The 24,545-nt window shown below is 45.1% G+C and overlaps 1 protein-coding gene across 1 annotated transcript in view; it reads right to left on the reverse strand.

Moving 5' to 3' along the window:
* The window catches only part of PTAR1 (protein prenyltransferase alpha subunit repeat containing 1), a 43,321-nt gene that overhangs the window by 10,471 nt on the left and 8,305 nt on the right, over positions 1–24,545 (reverse strand). The window contains exons 2-3 of the mRNA XM_083702086.1: positions 22,625–22,794; positions 7,182–7,248 (exon numbers count right to left, since the gene is read on the reverse strand). Coding sequence (XP_083558212.1) covers positions 7,182–7,248; positions 22,625–22,794 — 237 coding nt within the window. The remainder of the gene's footprint in view (positions 1–7,181; positions 7,249–22,624; positions 22,795–24,545) is intronic.

Raw genomic sequence — 24,545 nt, forward strand, 5'->3', positions numbered from 1 at the left:
TATGTGAAGAATGAAGTGCAGCAAGGCAATCAAATCTATCCTGACCTTGAACTTCAAAGATGGAAAACTAATTAGGATTATTAGAGGCATTTGTTCCTTGGCTTCATATATTTGTATACAGTTTGGCTTCCTGCTAGCCAGGACCAAGGCAGATCATCCGCTGAGAAGCTGATGCATCTAACAGCTGGACGTTACCTTTGGGAAGATGAAAGAAAGACAGAGCAGCCCTGGTGGAGGATCTGAAATGCCAAACTCCACCTGCAGGCACTTAGGCTTCTTACGCTTATTACTGAAGAACACTTGATTGCCAGCCTCTTAGCAAAACCCAGCAAGATTATCAAGACTCAAATTTAACCTATTCATGGCCTGCATTGCTGTTTGTATAAATCCTTCCTAGGACCAATCTCCACTGAAGAATCCTTTCACAGAATGCCTTTCATGCAAATGTGTTTTTTAAAATAATATTTATTGCTTTTAAAGGTTACAGAAAAAGAAGAAAAAAGAAAATTTAAAGACAAAAAAGAAAGAAAGAAAACAAAAAAGTGAAAAAACACAATACAATACAGTATACAAATAATATAAACCCCAACCCAATCCCATTAAGCTAAACACATAAATAAATCTAAACAAAAGCAGTTTAAAATACATCTCTCCTTTTCCATATTCTATCCTTCATTTCCTTGTTTCCTCGACTTCCTTACACCTCCCTTTTTGTATTCCAGTTCTTCTAATTGTCTCAGCAAATCCTTTCCATCTTTCTCTGTTTTTTATCATCTTGTAAATAACATATTTTTTAACCTTATTTCCCTTTAAGACTAAATTACTTATCTATTCTTAACTTCTTCTAACATTTCTACTAAATCCATATAATAACATTCCACGATTTTTCTAACAGTCATTAATTTTACAAAATTTCTAAATATAAGCTTAAACTCCCAATCTTCCTCCACCCTCTCCTCTCTCTGGTTTCGGATTCTGCCAGTCCTTTCCGTCAGATCCATATAGTCCATCAACCTGGAGATCTTATGTCCGAGGCTCTTAATTCTTTTCCAAGTCTCTTCTGCGGATCTTCTTCATATTCTTTGATGCTCAGGAGCAAATCTCGGGAAAACTCCAACCAAACAGAACTTTTATTCCTTCTGAACAGCTCAGCCAAGTTTCCATACTTGAAACTAAGGTCCATAGGGTATTTCAGGACGTATTTCAGGATTCCTCCAAGTCCATAGGCCCCCACAGCTTCCAACTCCTGCAGGCCCAAACCCATGTCCCAAATGTCAGTTAGTCCCTGGATAAAGGGGTCTTTCCAACTTTCGTTCTTCAGTCCAAGCCAGGGTCCAATCCTCAAGATCTGGTTTTTGCTGAAATCAATCATGCAAGGCCTCCATTTATAATCCTCGATTTGCCTCTGTAGAACTGAGGATCCTTCTTGAGCTACTTTAAGTTTCACAATGGCATCTTTCTCCTTTTCCTCCACCATTTGTCCTGCCAAGGTATATTCCTGTACCAAGTCCTGAGTTATTTCTATATTGTTGCTTGCTTTTTGATTCAAGTTGGTCACTTTCTGTTCCCGGCTGTCAGTTTTGAAGATCATGTCATCTGCCTTTTTATGCAGCTGTTCAAGTGAATGGTTTATTTTGAATAATACAGTCACAATAACTTCTCCTATCAGCATTTTGAATAGTCCAAGGTCAATCTCTGATTCTCAGAAACTTTATCTTGCAGCTGGAGCATACCCTGTTACACTCCTGTAACAGTTTCACATGCTCCCTCTAGAGGGAAGCAGTTTCAAATTGTATCAGTTCTTTCAGGCACAGAAACAGTTTCAATTTTCGATTTAATAAACTCAGAAGAGATCAATGGAAACAGTATCTTTCTAATTTTAAGTAACTGTCAAATCCGTTCTGTCAGTGAACCTTCCCCAAATGTCATCAGGCAGACCGTTCCCAGGTTCAGAGCAGTGGTAGTTTACTTTTCACTCTCTCCTGCAGGTTCTCCCTAGGTCCACGACTTTCCCCCTCTTCTCCTGCTTCCAAGGGGGGTTTGATATTTTTAACCAGTGGAATTTTAATCCTTTGTCAAAAACTTTCAGAAACTTTAGTTTGTAACGTCTTTGCTTCAGTCTATTTACAAAAGCGGAAGGCGGACTTCCTGTTTAGAGCCTTCCCGCTACGTTGCCAAATTAAAATATTTGAAGATCCAAATTTTCCAGTCTACTCACGGGTAGTTGTTTAAAGTCCAATTGTCCACAGGAAAAAGTCAGCGCTCTCCGGCAGCAGCAATGAGGCTTCACTCCGTGAAAGAAGCAGTCGATTCAAAGCACCGCGCCACTCACTCCACGTTGCTCCGGATCCCCAAAACAGGGTTTCCCCGCGAGTAGAGGAGGCACAAAAGGTGCCAGCCGAATCCCATGTTCACAGGCTTCTCCCGCCTGTGATGTCTATGGGTGTCCGCTTTCGCCGTGGCGGTCAGACCCTGCTTTTCACGGAGCAAGTTCCTCCCGATCGGAGGAGCTCCGCCATTGCCGGAGGCGCCAACCCGGAAGTTTCCGCCTTTCATGCAAATGTTATTCCACAGAAGAAATTCAGTTCATTACTCCTGTTGCAGCATCCAGTGATACTGAGCTATGAAACTGCAACGTTTGTACAAAGAAATCATATCAGTTCAACTCTAAGGCACTTTACTAACATGACTACACTAGGTAAAGAAACCTTTTGGTTCCACTGAATAAACTATGGGTGCAGAATGACAGGTTAGGAGAATCATGGTTTATAGAACTGGAGGGGGCACGGAAGAAGGATAGGATAATAGATACTCCCCAAAGCCATTGATTGAGGCACAGTCCTACACACAGAATAAGAACAGATCTAGGGTTGTTTCCAATGCGACTTCCATTTCCTCTCCTCCCCATGTGTGCTCCCAAAATCTGCTCCAGAGGGAACCCCAACCTCCTGGTGCTTATTTTGGAAGCATGTGTGGGGCTGGAGAGAAAAGCAGAGCAACAGGAAGCTCTCTTGTGCAAGCTGAGCTGCAGCATGAGATGCAGCCCATAATATCCCATCTGGCAAAGCATACAACCAAAAGTACTAAAATCAATTATAAAGCTTTAGGATGTGTTAATGGTCTCCAAGGTGGTCATGGGTTCCATTAGGGGCCTCAATGACTGATGGAGAGCATTGGTCAGGGCCCATGACCAGGTCCAAAGTGAGACACAACAGCAGCACGGTCACTATGCAAATGTTTGGCAAAAAGTTAAGAAATGGGGCCTCAAATGCATGTTAGGGTTAAAAGGTGGATCTTAGGTCTGAGAAAGTTTGAAGTCTACGGGCCTAGATTAGCCAAACAAAAATCCAGGTGAGAGGGATTGCAAGACCAAGCTATTTTTGTATGCCTCATGTGAAAAATAATTGTATGCCTCATGTGAAAAAGTCAGATTGGGTCTCATCCACTTTCTCCTGCTTCAACTAAGCAGAGAAGCAATGTCACCGATATTACTTCTTCAAGTACACTTCTTATGAATCTGGTTTTTACAGGCATAACAAAATACCTTGCCTTACTCATGTTCACTGTTCAAAGTCCTTCACACACATGATCAAGTAAACCTTACAAGAGCATTGTACAGTGAGGTACTATTACAATCCTTGTATTGCAGATTGAGGGGTGGTGAGAGGTTTGTCCAAGGACATTTAGCAAGATTTGTGATTGAGATGATATATGAATTGAATCAATCACAGCTCATTCACTTCTGCACCACTCCAGTGGCCCCACAAGGAGAAAGGTGATAACTCTTTCTCCTTGCACAGCTTTACCATGATAAAATGGCTGTGCAATAGGAGCGGGACAAAAATGGCATTAAAAAAAATAAGGTGAGGAACTAAAACACTAGTTTTAATGTAACTAAGTTTAGAGTAAATAAGTTACACTACATTCTGCTGTTCATGATATTTTAGAAAGACAGTAAAGATTTTTCACAAGACTTCATAGCTAAGGGGGAAATACTTTGGACTAAGAAGCTCTTCTGGGGTCCCACCCCCCTGCTTCCACAGAGATGTTATGATTTGTCTTCCTAGCTTTATCTCTAGCAACTACAAATCTTTTTTAAAAACAGAAACCTACATGCTTTAAAACATAGCAACCACCTTGGAATCTTTCCCCTGTATTTCTGTTTTATTTTGCTTTTGAAAATGTTTTTGTGGGTCTTTGGGCCTAATAAATTCCAAAGATTGATGACTCCTCGCCCCCAAAGTTGCTGGTCTTTCAATGGAGCTGATTGAGAGGTCCTGTACTCCCTCTCCTATGCACCCCTGTAATGGCTGCCTCTAGGAACTACGTAGCCTTCATCCTGGTTGAACTTGAAATATATTATTTGCTTCATTGTGTTAGAAGTCAAGGGCTTGGTTGGCAGAGGATGAGTTGAGGTTGATGCAAATTAGGCAAATCTGATTAAGGAAGAACAAGTGAATGACCTTCATTGAATGAAGAAAAGAATATTGGAATTGATCTATACAAGACCATACTCACATCCCTGCACATGGTCCTTCTCAGATTTCAAGTTGGAAGGCAAGGTACGTTCTGCACTCTCCAGGGATTGGTCAGAGCCAGAACAAAGAATTTTGGTAAGGAATGCAAATATTCATGCTTGACTTTGTGTGTGTGTTCATCTCTTGATGGAATTAAACTGGGTTGAACAAAACAAATAACCTGTGTGCTTAGTGTTTTGGGACCGTATATAGTTCCACTGCTCACCAAAAAGTAAGGTTCAAATTTGCCCACCAACAGTGCTCCCTGGAAGTCTTGCTCAAGGTGCTCTATCTCGGTTTTAAACAATGCAAAATGCTGTTGCAAGAATAATAATGCTGCATTCAGAAAAGTACTACAGAAACTATCATCCTGAGGGAAAACCTAGGATAGTTCAGTCAGTCGAGAATGAGACAATCTCAGGGTTTGAGCCCCACATTAGACAAAATTACAGGGGGTTGCACCTCGTGGCCCCTTCCAACTCTACAATTCTACGATTCCATGATTCTCATTTGGGAGTATTTATAATAAGGTAAAGGTCCCCCTGCCCGTACGGGCCAGTCTTGACAGACTCTGGGGTTGGTGCGCCCATCTCACTCAAGAGGCCGGGGGCCAGCGCTGTCCGGAGACACTTCCAGGTCACGTGGCCAGCGTGACATTGCTGCTCTGGCGAGCCAGAGCCACACACGGAAACGCCGTTTACCTTCCCGCTGGTAAGCGGTCCCTATTTATCTACGTGCACCCGGAGGTGCTTTCGAACTGCTAGGTTGGCAGGCGCTGGGACCGAGCAGCGGGAGCGCACCCCGCCGCAGGGATTCGAACCGCCAACCTTTCGATCGGCAAGTCCTAGGCGCTGAGGCTTTAACCCACAGCGCCACCTGCGTCCCCGTATTTATAATACTACTGCTTTAAATTTATAGTCCAGGTAAATAAAGTTCAACCTGGTATGGAAGAGGCCATGCTGCCTCTAAAGCTGCAGTTTGGATGCTCACTGGTCACAAATAGCTGCTGAGGATGGGAGTACCTTTTTGAAGCTGAGGCTGGAGCACCAACTAAAAGGCTACCTGGACAGGAATAGCCTTGTCCCATGCCCTGGCAAGCTCCCATGTGAATTACTGTAATGCACCATATGTTGAGCTGCCTTTGAAAATGATCCGGAAACTTCAGCTGATACAGAATATGGCTGCAAGGCTGCTAACTAGGACTGGGTGTTACAAACATATTACACTAGTACAGGGGTTGCCTTCAGGAGCCCCAGGTTCTTCAGCTTTGGGTTTTTAAAAATATTAATATTATAATATAATATAATATTGATAACAATTAATAAGACATTAATATTAATAATATATTAAAATGATAAAAATAATTTATTTGTACCCCAGCCACTCTGGGCTCCTTCCAACAAAGATTAAAAATACATTAAAATGTCACACATTAAAAACTTCCCTAAATAATAATGGCAGGATTCAACTAATCCACAGATGTCCTGAAATTGGCTCACAGGGGTCATGAGAACACCCAGACCAGCATGTATGGGGAGGAGAGTGGGGATCATTCTGCCTGGCAAGCAGAATGCTTGCCCTGATGGAACGACTGCTTTAGCTCAATGCTGAATATCTCTCGTGCTCCTAAGAAAACAGTCATGGAGCCAAATGTACTGGTACCCTCTAGGGAGCGTCATATTGCCCAGCACTGAAAAGCAGTTCCTAGAGTTGGAAGGACTCATCCTTCCCTTCCACTCGTTGGTTAAGCAGTCAACTTCTACCCTACTCTGGGAGACAGGTAAGCAGCAAGGATGGTTTGCCTATATCCTCGTGGTTTGCCTTCCTGCTTTTTCTAGCACTGAAAGGCATTTTTATTTGGGAAGGGGGAGAGGTGTTGCAGGGGCTATGTTCCACCTTTTATTGACTTAGAACGGGGGCAGCAGAGACAAGCAGTGGGGCACCTACCTCCCCATTTTTCTAGCTCTGCAGGGCATTTTGAGAGAAGGAGAGAACAGGAAACCGGAAGGCCTTCCCCACTTGCTTCATGAGCTGTTTTACACAGGCTTCACGCATTTTTATTTAGAGTGGGAGAGGAAGCAGTAAAAGGGAAGTCTTCCCCACTTGCCTTGAGGTATTTCTTGTGGCTTTCTCTTGTCCCAAAAGGTGAATGTATTTCTGTTTTATTTATAATAATAATATCCTCCAGGCAGTTCACGGTGGAATACATGGTCCTCCCCCTTCCAATGAGTTGTGCACTTCTCAACTGAATAAGCCACAATGTGACTGTCTGAACCTGCACTTCATTTATCAAAAAGCAAGTGCAACTAAGGATACATTAAAACGAAGCCTGCAGCGTGGACTAAAGTGGAACAAACAACTGGTCCTGTGCTTTTCGCATTCATTTGCTGTGTAGCTGGGAATTGCTTAAAAATCCCCAACATTTCCAAAATGAGTCAGAAACCAAGAGATGAATGCAACCAACAGCCATAGCTCTTTGTTCAATATACAAGCTCTTCCTTGGGTGTCAGGAAAGAAAAGAAAAAGGAGAAGCAGGATTAAAAGCTTTCTTGAAGCACATGAGCTAAAAAGCACACGAGCTGGTATGCTTAAAACCATGCGTATGCCTCACACAGACTTAAGGCAGCTACCAGAAGTATTTCCATCCTCAGCTGCTTAACCTACCTGACATTCCATGCAGTAGTGAAATCTGGGTTCAATAGCAGCAACGTACAGGTGATATCTATCAGCTCTAGAAAGGAAAGAAGAAACCCATCAAAACCTGCAGAAGTTAGTATTAATTATGTCTTCATGCCCACTTCAGTTCCTCATGTGACATTTATTTATTATTACTACAACCACTATTATGGTGCTGGAGGAGACTCTTGAGAGTCCCATGGACTGCAAGAAGATCAAACCTCTCCATTCTGAAGGAAATCAGCCCTGAGTGCTCACTGGAAGGACAGATTGTGAAGCTGAGGCTCCAATACTTTGGCCACCTCATGAGAAGAGAAGACTCCCTGGAAAAGACCCTGATGTTGGCAAAGATGGAGGGCACAAGGAGAAGGGGACGACAGAGGACGAGATGGTGGGACAGTGTTCTCGAAGCTACCAGCATGAGTTTGACCAAACTGCGGGAGGCAGTGGAAGATGGGAGGGCCTGGCGTGCTCTGGTCCAGGGGGACACGAAGAGTCGGACACAACTAAACGACTAAACAACAACATTACTACAACTACTATTTTAAACAATGTACATACCACTTAACTACTATTGTCTCTAAGCAGTGCTGCTATCATGTTTTTCTAAATCAGCCTTCCCCAACCTAAGCGCCCTCCAGACATTTTGGGCTAGAACTCCCATAATCTCTGACCATTAACCAGACTGATTTGGGCTGGTGGAAGTTGCAGCCCCAAACAACTGGAGGGCACCAGGGTGATCAAGACTGTCCTGATTTAACATGCTAGCAATATAACACACAACACACGCAGACCTCATCCCTTCATCCAAACCCAGAGAGTATCTCTGCAACAAAGAAAAAGGGGCACTTTAATTTTGAATTAACCCTGGTGAGAAGTCCATGTGGACACCATGCACCTTGGCATCCTTCTCTCCATTTCAGCACCAAAATTTTGCAACTTCAGAACACACGCTACAGCTAGCAAACAAGATGTCATACTCCCTAATTCTTTCCAAAATAACTTTTGATACCTTACTTTGCTATGAAATTACAAAGCCTCTGTGCTAAATTGTTCAGTTTACCCTAATCTTAAAACAGCATTCTGAGCTCCTGAGCAAAGGGAAGACAGGATACAAACATAACACATAGATAAAACTACCATATTTTTCGCTCTATAGGACACACATTTTCCCCTCCAAAAATTAAGGGGAAATGTTTGTGCGTCCTGTGGAGCGAATGCAGGCTCCTTGGCTTCAGCGAAAGCAACACGGAGCCTCCAAAGGGCAAAGGAGCGCTCCCTCCACGCTCCGGAGGCTACGCGTTGCTTTCGCTGAAGCCTGGAGAGCGAGAGGGGTCGGTGCGCACCGACCCCTCTCGCTCTCCAGGCTTCAGGGATAGCCACCTGAAGCCTTTGGAGCGCAGCGGGACCTCGCACTGCACTCCAAAGGCTTCGGGGTTAGCTGCGCAAAGCCTCCGCAGGGCAGCGGGGTGCCTTAATCCCGCTGCCCTCCGGAGGCTTCACGGGCTGTCCCAGGAGCCTCCGCAGGGCACAGGGATGAAGGCTCCCCGTGCCCTGCGGAGGCGTTGTGCAAAGCTAGACCAGCTATCCCAGCGGCTGTCCCAGAAGCCAGATCCCTCTTGCTGTTCTGGCTTCTGGGATTCAGAATTCCCCCCCTTGTTTCCTCCCCCCCCCCAACTAGATGCGTCCTATCGTCTGGTGCGTCCTATAGAGTGAAAAATATTAAGGGGTACTCCCTGTTTAGCTTCGCTAGCTACATATGAGCCCACCAACACTCTCACATCTTCCCCAATGCCTCAACCGCAAATTCTAAATTTTGGGGGGGAGGGGCATGTGCTTATTTAGAAAATTCAAGCAAACTGATTCATTTAAGCAATTGCTTTTTGCAATTTTTTTTGCAGATAAAATCGCTCAGATTCGGGAAGTAGTAGACTCCACCGTGGGAGCAGGGCCGGGGCGGGAGAGTGCAAGAGTTCTGTCTAGTCAAGTTGAGTGGTATCAATTCCAATCTGTTACCTCCGAGGATGTGGACAGGCTGCTTGGACGAGTGAAACCATCCACCTGTCTCCTGGATCCTTGCCCATCCTGGCTTATAAAAGCTAGCCGGGAAGGACTGAGCGATGGGCTTCGTGGGGTGGTGAATGCTTCCCTCCGTGAGGGAGCCTTCCCAGACCCGCTGAAAGAGGCGGTTATTAAACTGCTTCTTAAAAAAACATCTTTAGATGCGGCCACGATGGCCAATTATCGCCCAGTCTCAAACCTTCCATTCTTGGGCAAGGTGATTGAGCGAGTGGTTGCTGAACAACTCCAGGCACGCCTGGAAGAAGCGGACCATTTGGATCCCTTCCAGTCGGGATTCAGGCCTCATCATGGGACTGAAACTGCCTTGGTCGCACTGGTTGATGATCTCCGGCGGGCTAGGGACAAAGGTGAGAGCTGTTTCCTAGTTCTGCTGGATCTCTCAGCGGCGTTTGATACCATCGACCATGACATCCTTCTGGACCGTCTTGAGGGGCTGGGAGCTGGGGGCACTGTTATACAGTGGTTCCGCTCCTTCCTCCTGGGCCGTGTTCAGAAAGTGGTGGTGGGGGATGAGTGTTCAGACCCCTGGGCTCTCACTTGTGGGGTGCCCCAGGGTTCTGTCCTCTCCCCCATGCTTTTCAACATTTACATGCAGCCACTGGGAGAGATCATCAGGAGATTTGGGCTGGGTGTTCATCAGTATGCAGATGATACCCAGCTCTACCTCTCTTTTAAATCAGAACCAGTGAAGGCGGTGAAGGTCCTGTGTGAGTGTCTGGAAGCGGTTGGAGGATGGATGGTGGCTAACAGATTGAGGTTGAATCCTGACAAGACAGAAGTACTGTTTTTGGGGGACAGGAGGCGGGCAGGTGTGGAGGATTCCCTGGTCCTGAATGGGGTAACTGTGCCCCTGAAGGACCAGGTGCGCAGCCTGGGAGTCATTTTGGACTCACAGCTGTCCATGGAGGCACAGGTCAAATCTGTATCCAGGGCAGCTGTTTACCAGCTCCATCTGGTACGTAGACTGAGACCCTATCTGCCTGCAGACTGTCTCGCCAGAGTGGTACATGCTCTGGTTATCTCCCGCTTGGACTACTGCAATGCGCTCTACGTGGGGCTACCTTTGAAGGTGACCTGGAAACTACAACTAATCCAGAATGCGGCAGCTAGACTGGTGACTGGGAGCAGCCGCCGAGACCATATAACACCGGTCTTGAAAGACCTACATTGGCTCCCAGTACGTTTCCGAGCACAATTCAAAGTGTTGGTGCTGACTTTAAAGCCCTAAATGGCCTCGGTCCAGTATATCTGAAGGAGCGTCTCCTCCCCCATCGTTCTGCCCGGACACTGAGGTCCAGCTCCGAGGGCCTTCTGGCGGTTCCCTCACTGCGAGAGGCCAAGTTACAGGGAACCAGGCAGAGGGCCTTCTCGATAGTGGCGCCCGCCCTGTGGAATGCCCTCCCATCAGATGTCAAAGCGATAAACAACTACCTGACATTCAGAAGACATCTGAAGGCAGCCCTGTTCAGGGAAGTTTTTAATATGTGACATTTTAGTGTATTTTTCATCTCTGTTGGAAGCCGCCCAGAGTGGCTGAGGAAACCCAGCCAGATAGGCGGGGTACAAATAAATAATAATAATAATAATAATAATAATAATAATAATAATTATTATTATTATTATTATTATTATTATTATTACACTGAAAAACAAATGGTGTTCCCAGACTGAACAATTTTGGTTTGAGGGCTAGTTGATTGCTAAAAATGTGCCAGCAGATGGTAGCAATTACAGAAGAGTGAACTGCAGTTGACAATTACTATTTTTTGTTACTCTACTGCACAACACAAAACCTGCAGGCTGATTCTGGCCTCCATCGTGATTGTTTGTTGTCCCCATGGAAATTTCAAACACTCCTTGTTTGGCAATCTTTTCCACCTGTTTGTAGGAACACCTAAAGTCCTCATCTAACATTATGCTGGCACAACTTTTTCCTGCACTCTTATTCCTAACACTCGGAAGGGTGATACTGGCATTTTTCTTCCTTCCTAACTTGGTACTTTCCAGGTGTTTTGAACTACAACTCCAATAAGTCCAGGTCAATTTGACCAATGGTCAGAGCTTACAGAAGTTGTAGTCCAAGCAGCATCTAAGCACCAGTATGGGGATGGCAGCACTTTCCCCACAAAACCTGGAGCTTCCCACATTACCAAAGGGATGTCACAAAAAGCAATACTGCAGTTTTCCCCATGATGTTGATTTAAAATGAAAAGAGAGCCTATAGCCTCTCAAAAGCCAATCCCAAAGAGGAGTGGGAAAATGCCCACACAGCACTAAGTTTAGATTTCTCCTCCTGTCCTTGGAAGTGGAGGTGCCTGGGGAGATTGGGTGCTAGTTTCCCAGTTCAGAGCAACCAGCTCTGCTGCAAGTCCAACCCTCCGACATTGTATGAATCCTGAAAGAAGAGAAGAACTGGAGGAAGAAAGGCTTTAGTGCTGCTGCTACTGCTGTTATGAACCTCCGGCACCATCTGCAGAATACCTTTAAAGCACTATCATGGCTTCCCCAAAGAGTCCTGGGAACTGTGGTTTGTGAAAGGTGCCAGGAGTAATGAGGAGACGCCTCTTTCCCTCACAGAGCTACAATTGCCGCAGTGGTTTAACAGTCAATCCTTTTTCACCGGGAACTCTGGAAACTGGAGCTCTATGGGGGGAACGGAGCCTCCTAACAGCTCTCAGCACCCTGAACAAACGGCAGTTCCCCAGGACTCTTTGAAGTGGCATGATGTTGCTTTAAATGTCCAGTGAAGATGAAGTCTTGGTGAGGATGAAGAATGGTGGTACGGAAATGGAGCAAAACCAGAAGATTGAAAAGAGGAGGGGAGAGCAGTGCAAGGGATGGAAGAAAAGAGGGAGAAGAAATGAGGCTACAGAAAGAGCTTTGGGAAAGGAAACAAGAGGACAGAGTACACCAGGGTGCCAACTTGAATAAAATATGGGGAGGGAGCAGGTAAGCCATGGCACACGCACACCATTTGAGTGGCAATGCCCATCAACCTTGGGGGAGCCTCCTCAAATATTTTTTTTTGGGGGGAGGGATCTTGGCCCCTAGGAAGTGGTTCCTGTGGAGTACACTATAGGAAGCAGAGGAAAGACAGGGAATGTGCTTTGTAGGGAAAACTGAAAAAGTGGGTTAACTGTGCAGAATAATAAAGTAAGACTATGTTATCATGGCAGTTGTTAACAGTCCAACAAGTTTACCATACCCATTGAGTCAATCACCCATCTCCTACTACCCTTCTGAGAACACCCCCACCCCACCCTCCCAATATATATAAGGGTCTGGTGACTTCTGTTTCAGTGTATCTGAAGAAGTGTGCATGCAGACGAAAGCTTATACCCAGAACAAACTAAATTGGTCTTTAAGGTGCTACTGGACAATTTTTAAATTTTATTTATTTGTTTCGAATGCATCAGACCAACACGGCTACCTACCTGAATCTATCTTATCATCGGCAGAGAGTAAAAATACTTTAACACAGAAAGGGCAAGAAAGAAAAAATCTTTTATTTTATAGTAAAGGAACTCTAGCTAACATAGTGATGCTGCCCTTTTGAGTTGATAACAGAGGGAAAGAGTGATTTGAGTTATAACTGCAGCTCTGTTACAACCCACATTGGCATAAGAAATAAGGTAAATTCACACCAAGGCAAAACAAAGAGACGTGGGGGCAGCCATATGGATCAGAAACTGAGATGACAGTAGATGATTTTGTTGAATAATCCAGAACTTGTGTGAGAGAAAGCAAATCATTCAGTTTATCCATTGACTGAGCTCCAGTGTATGAAATATCCTAAATAATAAATTTCCCAGCAAAAGAATTGTACAGTCACCTCCTCTCATCTTCAAAGTGCAAATTGATAAATAAATGTAATGATAAAAAATTGTCCAGTAGCACCTTAGTAAAGGCAAAGGCAAAGGCAAAGACCATTAGGTCCAGTCGTGACCGACTCTGGGGTTGCGGCACTCATCTCAGCTTTATTGGCTGAGGGAGCCGGAGTACAGTCATGTGGCTAGCATGACTAAGCCGCTTCTGGCGAATCAGAGAAGCGCACAGAAACGCTGTTTACCTTCCCGCCGGAGCGGTACTGTAATGGCTTTAAGGGTTGCTTGTGCGTAAGTTACCGCCTCTCCGGGCTAGTTTGCCTGATTAAGCCGTTTCCCTCTGGACAGCCCTCCACTCCGTGGCTGTTCAGTCACTGGCAGAATCCGTCAGTGGGCGTTTCTTGAACCTCTTCCAACAAAGAAGCTCTTCGACGCCAAGTCACCGCCTACTTTCCCTGCGCGAAAGTCTTCTGCGCAGGGTGGGCGTAGGCAGCGGGGGACTTGTGCTCTCCTCGCTGGTCTCCTGCGAAGAGTCCTGGAGCCTCCTCTCCACTTCCCCCATCAGCCCCCCCCTCTATCCCTGGTGTAGCGCTGATTATCTTCCCCAGACGGGGACCTCCCTCTCTCCCTGCTTGGTCCCTCTCCAGCATCGCAGCTGAGTCTCGCCTCCTCTGCTAGCTGCGATGGCAGTTCCCTGACAGGTACCTATTTAGCTACTTGCACTTTGACGTGCTTTCGAACTGCTAGGTTGGCAGGAGCAGGGACCGAGCAACGGGAGCTCACCCCGTCGCGGGGATTTGAACCACCGACCTTCTGATCGGCAAGTCCTAGACTCTGTGGTTTAACCCACACTGCCACCCGCGTCCCTTAAGTAGCACCTTATAGACCAACTAAGTTTGTTCTGGTATAAGCTTTCGTGTGCATGCACACTTCTTCAGATACTGATGGACTTCCATTTCATGCAGCTCAATGTAACAGGTATCTGAAGAAGTGTGCATGCACCAGAACAAATGTAGTTGGTCTATAAGGTGCCACTGGACAATTTTTTATTTTTATTTTGACTGCGTCAGACCAACACAACTACCTACCTAAATGTAATGTTGCTGTAATTGCTGGGTGACGGTGACGGTGTGAGAGTTGTTAAAGAATTCAGATAGGTTTACAGATTCAGGGGTTATGGGAAATGGTAGTTTAAGCAGAACAGAAATGCAAGAGCGGATGTACTTTTCTTCACTGGGTGGCTAAGCAAGATTTTGAGGGTTTTGCCAGCTTCAATATAACTACCCTAAATATGTAACAGTTAAGCCTAAGGGCTCAGGCTCAGGCACAACCCATCCTAAACAACGGTGAATAATCTTTTTTTCCTACTAACCCAGTGGGAAAGGAATAATTTCCTAACTATATAACATTTTCGCACAATTGGCCACTGCTTCCCTTATGAGGAGCACCTGTAATCCAGTTTCATCTACTTTTGCAAATGGTCTGAAATATGCATCATATTATCACCAGTCCCTCTGGATTAAAAGGGAAATAAATTTTAGTACACTTACATGCATAATACCTGTCAGAGAATACTCTGAAGACGAGGATTGGGAAAGGCAGGGAGATCAGCATCTAACAGAAGAGAAGGGGGGCTATTCGCCCCCTTTGCTTTCAGCATTTCCAGAAGCAGAGAAACAGGCAGACCCTGAGCTACCCAGCTTTGAGGTAGTTGCTAAGCAACCAGAAGGGAGGGAGCAGCTGGCTGATACATCACTAGAGAGTGGGGGGCACCCCCCCCCCGAACTCAGAGGTATGTCAGAGAACAACAGAGACGCAGGGGAGGAGAGACATCCGTTGTCGCACTTCTTGCAGCGGAAGTGAGGGGGGAGGAGTCAGAGAGAGCAACGACTATCCTTGCAGAGAGATGCTAATATGTGTTCACAACATGATACTGTAATAAAAAGGCTATAAATCTACCAGATGCTCGTTAATTCTTATCGGTGAGCTACCAGAAGGGAGAGGGGAACTCCCGTAGTGTACAATACCCGAGTTTGGTGTTACACAAACCTAAGTCATTACTGACTGGAGATATAAAATTGGGAATACAAAGGTAAAGGTAAAGGTAAAGGTACCCCTGCCCGTACGGGCCAGTCTTGACAGACTCTGGGGTTGTGCGCCCATCTCACTCAAGAGGCCAGGGGCCAGCGCTGTCCGGAGACACTTCCGGGTCACGTGGCCAGCGTGACATCGCTGCTCTGGCGAGCCAGAGCCGCACACGGAAACGCCGTTTACCTTCCCGCTGGTAAGCGGTCCCTATTTATCTACTTGCACCCGGAGGTGCTTTCGAACTGCTAGGTTGGCAGGCGCTGGGACCGAGCAGCGGGAGCGCACCCCGCCGCAGGGATTCGAACCGCCGACCTTTCGATCGGCAAGTCCTAGGCGCTGAGGCTTTAACCCACAGCGCCACCTGCGTCCCATTGAGATTGCCTCAAACTTGTTTTCAATTCAAATGTTAAGCTATAAGCAACTACTGTACTAAGAAAGATTAATGAGAGGATTAATCCCAAACGTATGTTTCTGACCCTCTCAGTGAGTCTCCCTCTCCTAGGTGGGAAGAAATTCAGCACCTATCTATTATCTGTTGTGGATTATAATGTCCTTGCTTGTTGTGGGATTCTGCCAGAAGTATAATTAATTACCAGATACCCAGCAGAGGACTGTGCCAGAACTATCTATTACTTCTCCTATATAGCAGTTGGTTTATTTAACTCAAAACCAGGTCAATCAATGAGACCACAGTACAGCAACAAATTAGAAAGAGGTCTCCAAGGGAAGTTAATGCAGTTAACACTTTCAAAAATAAAAAGCCAGAATGTAGAAAAGCAACAGGAATTATCCAATTAGAGTGTATGAAATGTTGCCTAGATCTAAGAGAATTATGAACCTTGGTGCACATAAGGCTATAATTTTGTATAGTGTGCTAACATATTTTTGTCATCTTAAACCCTTTAACAAACTGGTTATAGCACATAAGTTTAAATCTAGACAGTAGCGTAACAGATGGCAAGAAACAATATTTTAATCTTGCTGAGCTGGTATTTGCTGAGCTTTAGCATACTCAGGAATCAAAAGTTTTTTGTCTCTTTTGAAGGAAATGTATTCTGCAATCGTATATTTTTCAAGAGATTTTAATATATTTGGGTTTAGAAGGCTGTAACCCAGTTTAAGACTCCAGGATAGGATGGGTGGGAATTCGAACAAAATATGCATATTTTATCCATATTTGCAGCGTAATTTCTGCTAGCAGATGTGTCAGGGATCTGTTTGGCTGAGAAGGGGGGAGAGATCGGAATGTATAGGGAGCCGCCTCCTTTAATGAGCAGAGGAGGAGGGGCTGTCAGAAAACACGGAAACGGAGAGAAAGGAACAGCCTCCGACGCTTCGGTCTTTACATAGGGAGAGGGGGAAGGGGGGGGCTCAGGAAGTTTCTATGCTGGAAAGGGAAGAGGCAGGAGCCACTTCCGGCAACTGATAGCGACTGAAGAAGACATGCTTTTAAGAGCTCCGTACTGTACATAGTTTTTGGACTTAATAAATCTTGTAACAGCTGGCTGGAATCCCGGGTTGTTATCTCGGCTAGCACCCACAAATCATCCCTGACAGATGTACACAATAATGTAAAATTTTAGGTTATTCAGTAATGGGCCTTCTTAAAAATGAAACCTTATGGTGGTTTAGGCACATCTGATGCTATGACATCGCTTAAGCTAACCAGCTGTGGATTGACCAGTCCTTTGGATAGGAGTCTGCTAAAAGCAGGATATAAATACACTCGTACCTTGGTTCTCGAACAGAATGTGTTCTGGGAGTCCATTCGACTCCCGGAACTGTTCGAAAACCAAGGCGCGGCTTCCGATTGGCTGCAAGACACTCGTGCTGGATGTTCGGCTTCCGAAAATCATTTGAAAACTGGAACACTCACTTCCAGGTTTTGATCGTTCGGGAGTCGATTTGTTCGGGAGCCAAGGCATTTGAGATCCAAGGTACGACTGTAACTCAAAAAGCAAAAATGAAACCCTATGAGAGATTAATTTGACTAGTTTAACAAACACACAGCAGGATGTTTAAAAAAATCAGGAAATAATGTCAAATTTTTAAAGACCAGTAAAATGCATCCTTACTCTTTTCCCAAAGACATCCCACAGCTTCAACATGCTGTTTCTTCAATATGTTAGGGGGTGCGACCGGTGCCAGCGAGCAAAAGGGAAGAGGCTGGCACCAGCGGGGCTATTGGAACCATTACCCACACCAGAAAGGCCATGGGAGGCAGTATCCATAGATTTTATGACGGATCTGCCAAAATCCAAAGGGAAAACAGCTGTCATGGTGGTGGTAGACCTATTAACCAAGATGTGCTATTTTATAGCCTGTTCACACGCGGTCACAGCGGAAGAAACCGCCAAGTTGTTTGTAAAGCATATTTTCAGGTTGCATGGCACCCCCTTGAGGGTGGTCTCAGACAGAGGGAAACAATTTACTTCCAGGTTCTGGAGGAAGCTCATGAGCTTACTGCACGTAGAAGTCAATTTTTCGACTGCCCGACACCCAGAAACAAATGGGCAGGCGGAAAGGGCAAACGGGATTTTACAACAATACCTGAGATGTTATGTAAATGACAGAGAAAATGATTGGGTAGATAAGTTGGCCCTGGCAGAATTTGCCTACAACAACACCGGCAACTCCAGCTTAACTTAGAGAGGGCCAAGGAAGAATACAAGAAGCAAGCAGACAGAAGCAGAAAGGAAGGTGAAACCATAAGGGTGGGGGACCGGGTGTGGCTATCCACCCAAGGACTGCCGTTCAAGGGAGGGTGTAAGAAATTGAGACCCAAACGGCTGGGACCCTTTGAGGTCATACAACAGATCAACCCGGTAGCATTCAAACTCAGGTTGCCCAACCACATGAAACTGCACCCAGTATTTCACAGGTCCTTACTGTCGCCGTACCGAGAAGGGCGAGAGTGGGGGAGAAGTGAGAGGGAGGTTACTCAAACACCAGTCACAGAGGAAAGGGAACGCAACATGCATGTGGCAGAAATCATTGATTCCAGGTGGAAAGGGAATCAAGTGGAGTATTTGGTAGAATGGGAAGGGGAACCGGAGTCAGAAAACACATGGGTACCGGCAGAGGAGGTCAATGACGAGGTTTTAATAGAAACGTTTCATCAACGGTTCCCAAGGAAACCTCAGCCCGTGGCACGGTTCAGGAGGGAACACTTCGGCACCACCGATGAGGAAGAGGAGTTTGAAGGTTTCCCAGAATCAGGGCTGGAAGAGGGAATAGACTCCGACGAGGAGGAGGACTCAGGGAGAAGAGACGGAAGGCAGTGGAGAGAAGTGTTTGAATCCTTGGACGATGAGGAGGGCTCTTTCCGGGGTTTTCCATCCTCACCGCCAGTAGGGGAGGGGGCGGGAGGGGGTGAAGGGGGCCCTGGAGGGGAGGTGGATGTCAGGGAACTGCCATCGGAAAGGCAGGTGGTGGAGGGGCTCTCAGAAGCCAGGAGAGACTAAGCAGCGGAGGAAGGCACCAGCAGGGGGAGAGTGGGAGATCAGAGAGAGAGGGAGGCGAAGGAATGGCTCAGGGAGTCTTCTAGCGAAAACAGGGGAGAAGTCTCAGGACCTCCCATAGGTACACCCACTCCTCGCCGGAAACTGTCGCGCCAAGAATCCAGACGACGCGTTTCCGTCAAGGAGCTTTTATGCTGGAGTAGATTCCGTAAACGCCCACTGTCGGATTCTGCCAGCGATTGAGGGAGCCATGCTTAAGGGGCTCCGCTACAGACAGAACTTTGCTAATCTGGGCAAACTCTGAGGGACTAAGTTTTTACGCACAAGCAGCTCATCATCCCATCACATAAGATGTACATTTTTTGTTTCTTCAGCTTGTAAACCGCCTTGAGTATTGTAAGATAGAAAGGCAGTATACAAATTAAAAATGAGGAGGAGGAGGTTGATTGTGGTCTGCACTACATGATTCCTGCTTTTTCTGACGCTAATGTGTTGACAGTATGGTACTAACAGCGAATGCAGTTTTCCTCTGCAAATGTGTCTTTATTTATTATTTCATACAAGTTATATACTGCTCAAACCTCAAAGCAGTTTATAGAAGCATCCATTTAGTCAGTTGATACGACATGGTAGCCTTACTGCCACATTGTCAAGAGGGGTTTACAGGTGGTGATAAGGACCAAAGCACTTAGATCCTGTGAATGGAAATGGGGAGGTGACTTTCACTCATCTCCCCTTTGCTTGAGGATTGGGCAACCTCCAGACTCCAGAGCAGAATGAGAGGCAGAACAGGATGCAGCAGCAAAAAGGGAAAGTAGGCAAAAAATGCTACCACATGCCTGAATTCCAGTTCCCACCATGACCAGAAGGAGCTGTTGCAGAGGACTAGTTGGAATTCAAGTCTGCATCTGTCTTTAGGCTACTGAGATTGATTTTGCTCAATCTGTCACTAATGGCAACTGCAAAAGTTCACATTTTAATGAAGCTCAATTGACTTGTTGACCTTTATGATAGCCAGCAATTCATGAAAATAAAAAGTATTTCCAGTTCTTAGGTGTCAAGCACTCTAAATATTTCTGTTCCAGAAAGTCCATACATATTTTTAAAACTTTATTATTAAAGCTTCTGTCCTAACTCCACTTACCTGGAAGTTCTTGTTGCTGTTTAGTCGTTTAGTCGTGTCCGACTCTTCGTGACCCCATGGACCAGAGCACGCCAGGCACTCCTGTCTTCCACTGCCTCCCGCAGTTTGGTCAGACTCATGTTTGTAGCTTCGAGAACACTGTCCAACCATCTTGTCCTCTGTCGTCCCCTTCTCCTTGTGCCCTCCATCTTTCCCAACATCAGGGTCTTTTCCAGGGAGTCTTTTCTTCTCATGAGGTGGCCAAAGTATTGGAGCCTCAGCTTCACGATCTGTCCTTCCAGTGAGCACTCAGGGCTGATTTCCTTTAGAATGGATAGGTTTGATCTTCTTGCAGTCCATGGGACTCTCAAGAGCACCTTAATTCAAAAGCATTAATTCTTCGGCGATCAGCCTTCGTTATGGTCCAGCTCTCACTTCCATACATCACTACTGGGAAAACCATGGCTTTAACTATACGGACCTTTGTTGGCAAGGTGATGTCTCTGCTTTTTAAGATGCTGTCTAGGTTTGCCATCACCTTTCTCCCAAGAAGCAGGCGTCTTTTAATTTCTTGACTGCTGTCACCATCTGCAGTGATCATGGAGCCCAAGAAAGTAAAATCTCTCACTGCCTCCATTTCCTCCCCTTCTATTTGCCAGGAGGTGATGGGACCAGTGGCCATGATCTTCGTTTTTTTGATGTTGAGCTTCAGACCATATTTTGCGCTCTCCTCTTTCACCCTCATTAAAAGGTTCGTTAATTCCTCCTCACTTTCTGCCATCAAGGTTGTGTCATCTGCATATCTGAGGTTGTTGATATTTCTTCCGGCAATCTTAATTCCAGCTTGGGATTCATCCAGCCCAGCCTTTCGCATGATGGATTCTGCATATAAGTTAAATAAGCAGGGAGACGATATGCAGCCTTGCCATACTCCTTTCCCAATTTTGAACCAATCAGTTGTTCCATATCCAGTTCTAACTGTAGCTTCTTGTCCCACATAGAGATTTCTCAGGAGACAGGTGAGGTGATCAGGCACTCCCATTTCTTTAAGAACTTGCCATAGTTTGCTGTGGTTGACACAGTCAAAGGCTTTTGCATAGTCAATGAAGCAGAAGTAGATGTCTTTCTGGAACTCTCTAGCTTTCTCCATAATCCAGCGCATGTTTGCAATTTGGTCTCTGCTTCCTCTGCCACTTCGAAATCCAGCTTGCACTTCTGGGAGTTCTCGGTCCACATCCTTTATTATGGTAATCTTTGTACGAAATGTCCCTTTCATATCTCCAATTTTCTTGAACAGATCTCTGGTTCTTCCCATTCTGTTGTTTTCCTCTGTTTCTTTGCATTGCTCGTTTAAGAAGGCTTTCTTGTCTCTCCCTGCTGTTTTTTGGAAATCTGCATTCAATTTCCTGTATCTTTCACTATCTCCCTCGCATTTTGCTTGCCTTCTCTCCCCCGCTATTTGTAAAGCCTCGTTGGACAGCCACTTTGCTTTCTTGCATTTCCTTTTCATTGGGATGGTTTTCGTTGCTGCCTCTTGTATAATGTTGCGAGCCTCCACCCATAGTTCTTCAGGCACTCTGTCCACCAAATCTAAATCCTTAAACCTGTTCCTCACTTCCACTGTGTATTCATAAGGGATTTGATTCAGATTGTATCTTACCGGCCCAGTGGTTTTTCCTACTTTCTTCAGTTTAAGTTGGAATTTTGCTATAAGAAGCTGATGATCTGAGCCACAGTCCGCTCCAGGTCTTATTTTTGCTGACTGTATAGAGCTTCTCCATCTTTGGCTGCAGAGAATATAATCAATCTGATTTCGATGCTGCCCATCTGGTGATGTCCATCTGTAGAGTCGTCTCTTGTGTTGTTGGAAAAGAGTGTTTGTGATAACCAGCTTGTTCTCTTGACAGAAGAACTCTATTAACCTTTGCCCTGCTTCGTTTTGAACTCCAAGGCCAAACTTGCCAGTTGTTCCTTTTATCTCTTGATTCCCTACTTTAGCATTCCAATCCCCTATAATGAGAAGAACATCCTTCTTTGGTGTCACTTCTATAGGGTGTTGTAAGTCTTCATAGAAATGGTCAATTTCAGTTTCTTCAGCACCAGTAGTTGGTGCATAAACTTGGATTACTGTGATGTTAAAAGGTCTGCCTTGGATTCGTATCGAGATCATTCTATCATTTTTGGGATTGCATCCCAGTACAGCTTTCGCCACTCTTTTGTTGACTATGAGGGCCACTCCATTTCTTTTACGGATTTCTTGCCTACAGTAGTAGATATGATGGTCATCCGAACTGAATTCACCCATTCCCATCCATTTTAGTTCACTGATGCCCAGGATGTCAATATTTATTCTTGCCATCTCATTTTTGACCACACCCAACTTACCCAGGTTCATGTTTCTTACATCCAGGTTCCTATGCAATATTTTTCTTTACAGCATTGGACTTTCCTTTCGCTTTACCTGGAAGTAAGTCCCACTAAATTCAACAGGACTTACAGCTGAATAGGCACAGTTAGGATTTCATTGCATTGCACTGGTAAGTTTCTTTGCTTTGCATATAGCAGACAATAGGCTACCTTTCTACTCTACATGGTGAAGAATGATCCACAATGACACAGAAAGTCCAGCTATGGCTTACAAGGGGAGGAGCTCAGTCACTTTGCTCCTCTGTGTCCTACCATGTTGTGGGAACATCACTCTAGGAGTCCCACCTTATTTAAAATGCTTGCACAAAATCAACACTCAAGATGCAACTTCAATAGTTCCTCTACTTGTTCTGGCTCCCTTTACAATTGTATAGAAAGTTAATAATGATGGGCACCATACAATACACATTTTATGGAATTACTCACCTTCTTTGTTGAGCCATTGCTTTCTTTGTCTGTAGTGAAGGAGTTTGTTATGGACGTAGGGCAAAAGAAACTTGACACACCAGCTTTCCACCCCAAGTTTGTTTTCCACCAGAACTATAGGGCTCCGGTTATATCTGGCTTCAGGACAGGGAATTAATCCAATTTCATCTCTTAAAAACAAAAAAGACATGTAAAAAGATAACTAGATAACTATTTTCTTCATTTCTTTTGATGCTTGTTAAAGTATGCCCGTTGTTCATCCTACACTTCCTGATTTGCCAGGCTCTTCTTTTCTTCCTGCCTGTCTAGTTCTTAGATTCCCAGAATTGATAGACTCAGCCTTGAAAAACTCCTATTATGCAATTAGTATCTCATTTCTTCATATGTTGACTCAGAAGTACATCCCACAGAATTCAATGGGGCCTACTCCTAGGAAAGTATGTTTAGGCATAGCCCCCTCTGAATTCAATGGAACCTGCTGCCAAGGAAGAATGGATATAATTGGATGTAAATTAGACCAATAAATAAAGCATTGATCTTTAAGTCAATGCTAACTTTTTGGTGATGTGTTCCCAAATTCAGGAGGTTGGCAGGTTGCCTGCTCTTGACAGAGTTGCCCTCTCCTGGAAGCAGCAGGTACATAACCTGGGCTCCTCTCAGCTCCTGGTCACTGGAGACCCCCCTGGCCAAGAATGCCTTCTTCCAGCTTTGGCTGAAACACACATTATGGCCATCCCTGGACAGGGGTAGCATAGCCACAGTGGCGCAGGCCCATAGTAAACTCCAGACTGGACTGTTGTGATGATCTCTCTGCAGGGCTACCCTGGAGGTTGGTTCCAAAACCGCAGCTAGTGCAGAACGCAGCAGCCCGGCTTTTGACTGCAGCAACTCCAGAAAACCCTGTGGTGACTGCTAGGACCAGGCTCAGTGCAAGGTATGACTGGGGGAGTATATAAAACCCTAATGTGCCCATGGCCTTGTCCCTCATACACCAGCCTGGTCACTTTGATCATCTGCAGATGCCCTTCTGACTGTCATTCAGGTATATCATATTCCTTTAAGTTTCTATGCAAAATATGTCTTTAAGTGCAGAAGTGTCAGTCCTTTGCAAGACGGTTACCACTGAAATCAGCCAGCCAGCCACAATTCTGATATTGGAAGTCTCACTGACTTAAATGGCAAATATGCTTAAATGTTGTTACCAACATTAAGGAGGATCCTTTTTCATTCAGTGTTATAGGCATATACAGAATATTGCTTGCAATTTGTTTCATTTGTTTGTCATACAAATTTACTAGTTTATATGCAAATAAAATCAAGAGATAAAAGGAACAACTGGCAAGTTTGGCCTTGGAGATCAAAACGAAGCAGGGCAGAGGCTAATAGAGTTCTGCCAAAATAACAAGCTGGTCCTCACAAACACTCTTTTCCAACAACACAAGAGACGACTCTACAGATGGACATCACAAGATGGGCAGCATCGAAATCAGATTGATTATATTCTCTGCAGCCAAAGATGGAGAAGCTCTATACAGTCAGCAAAAATAAGACCTGGAGCGGACTGTGGCTCAGATCATCAGCTTCTTATAGCAAAATTCCAACTTAAACTGAAGAAAGTAGGAAAAACCACTGGGCCGGTAAGATACAATCTGAATCAAATCCTTTATGAATACACAGTGGAAGTGAGGAACAGGTTTAAGGATTTAGATTTGGTGGACAGAGTGCCTGAAGAACTATGGATGGAGGCTCACAACATTATACAGGAGACAGCAACGAAAACCATCCCAGTGAAAAGGAAATGCAAGAAAGCAAAGTGGCTGTCCAACGAGGCTTTACAAATAGCGGGGGAGAGAAGGCAAGCAAAATGCGAGGGAGATAGTGAAAGATACAGGAAATTGAATGCAGATTTCCAAAAAACAGC

This window comes from Podarcis gaigeae, assembly GCF_964106915.1.
Source record: "Podarcis gaigeae genome assembly, chromosome: 11".
NCBI lineage: Eukaryota > Metazoa > Chordata > Lepidosauria > Squamata > Lacertidae > Podarcis > Podarcis gaigeae.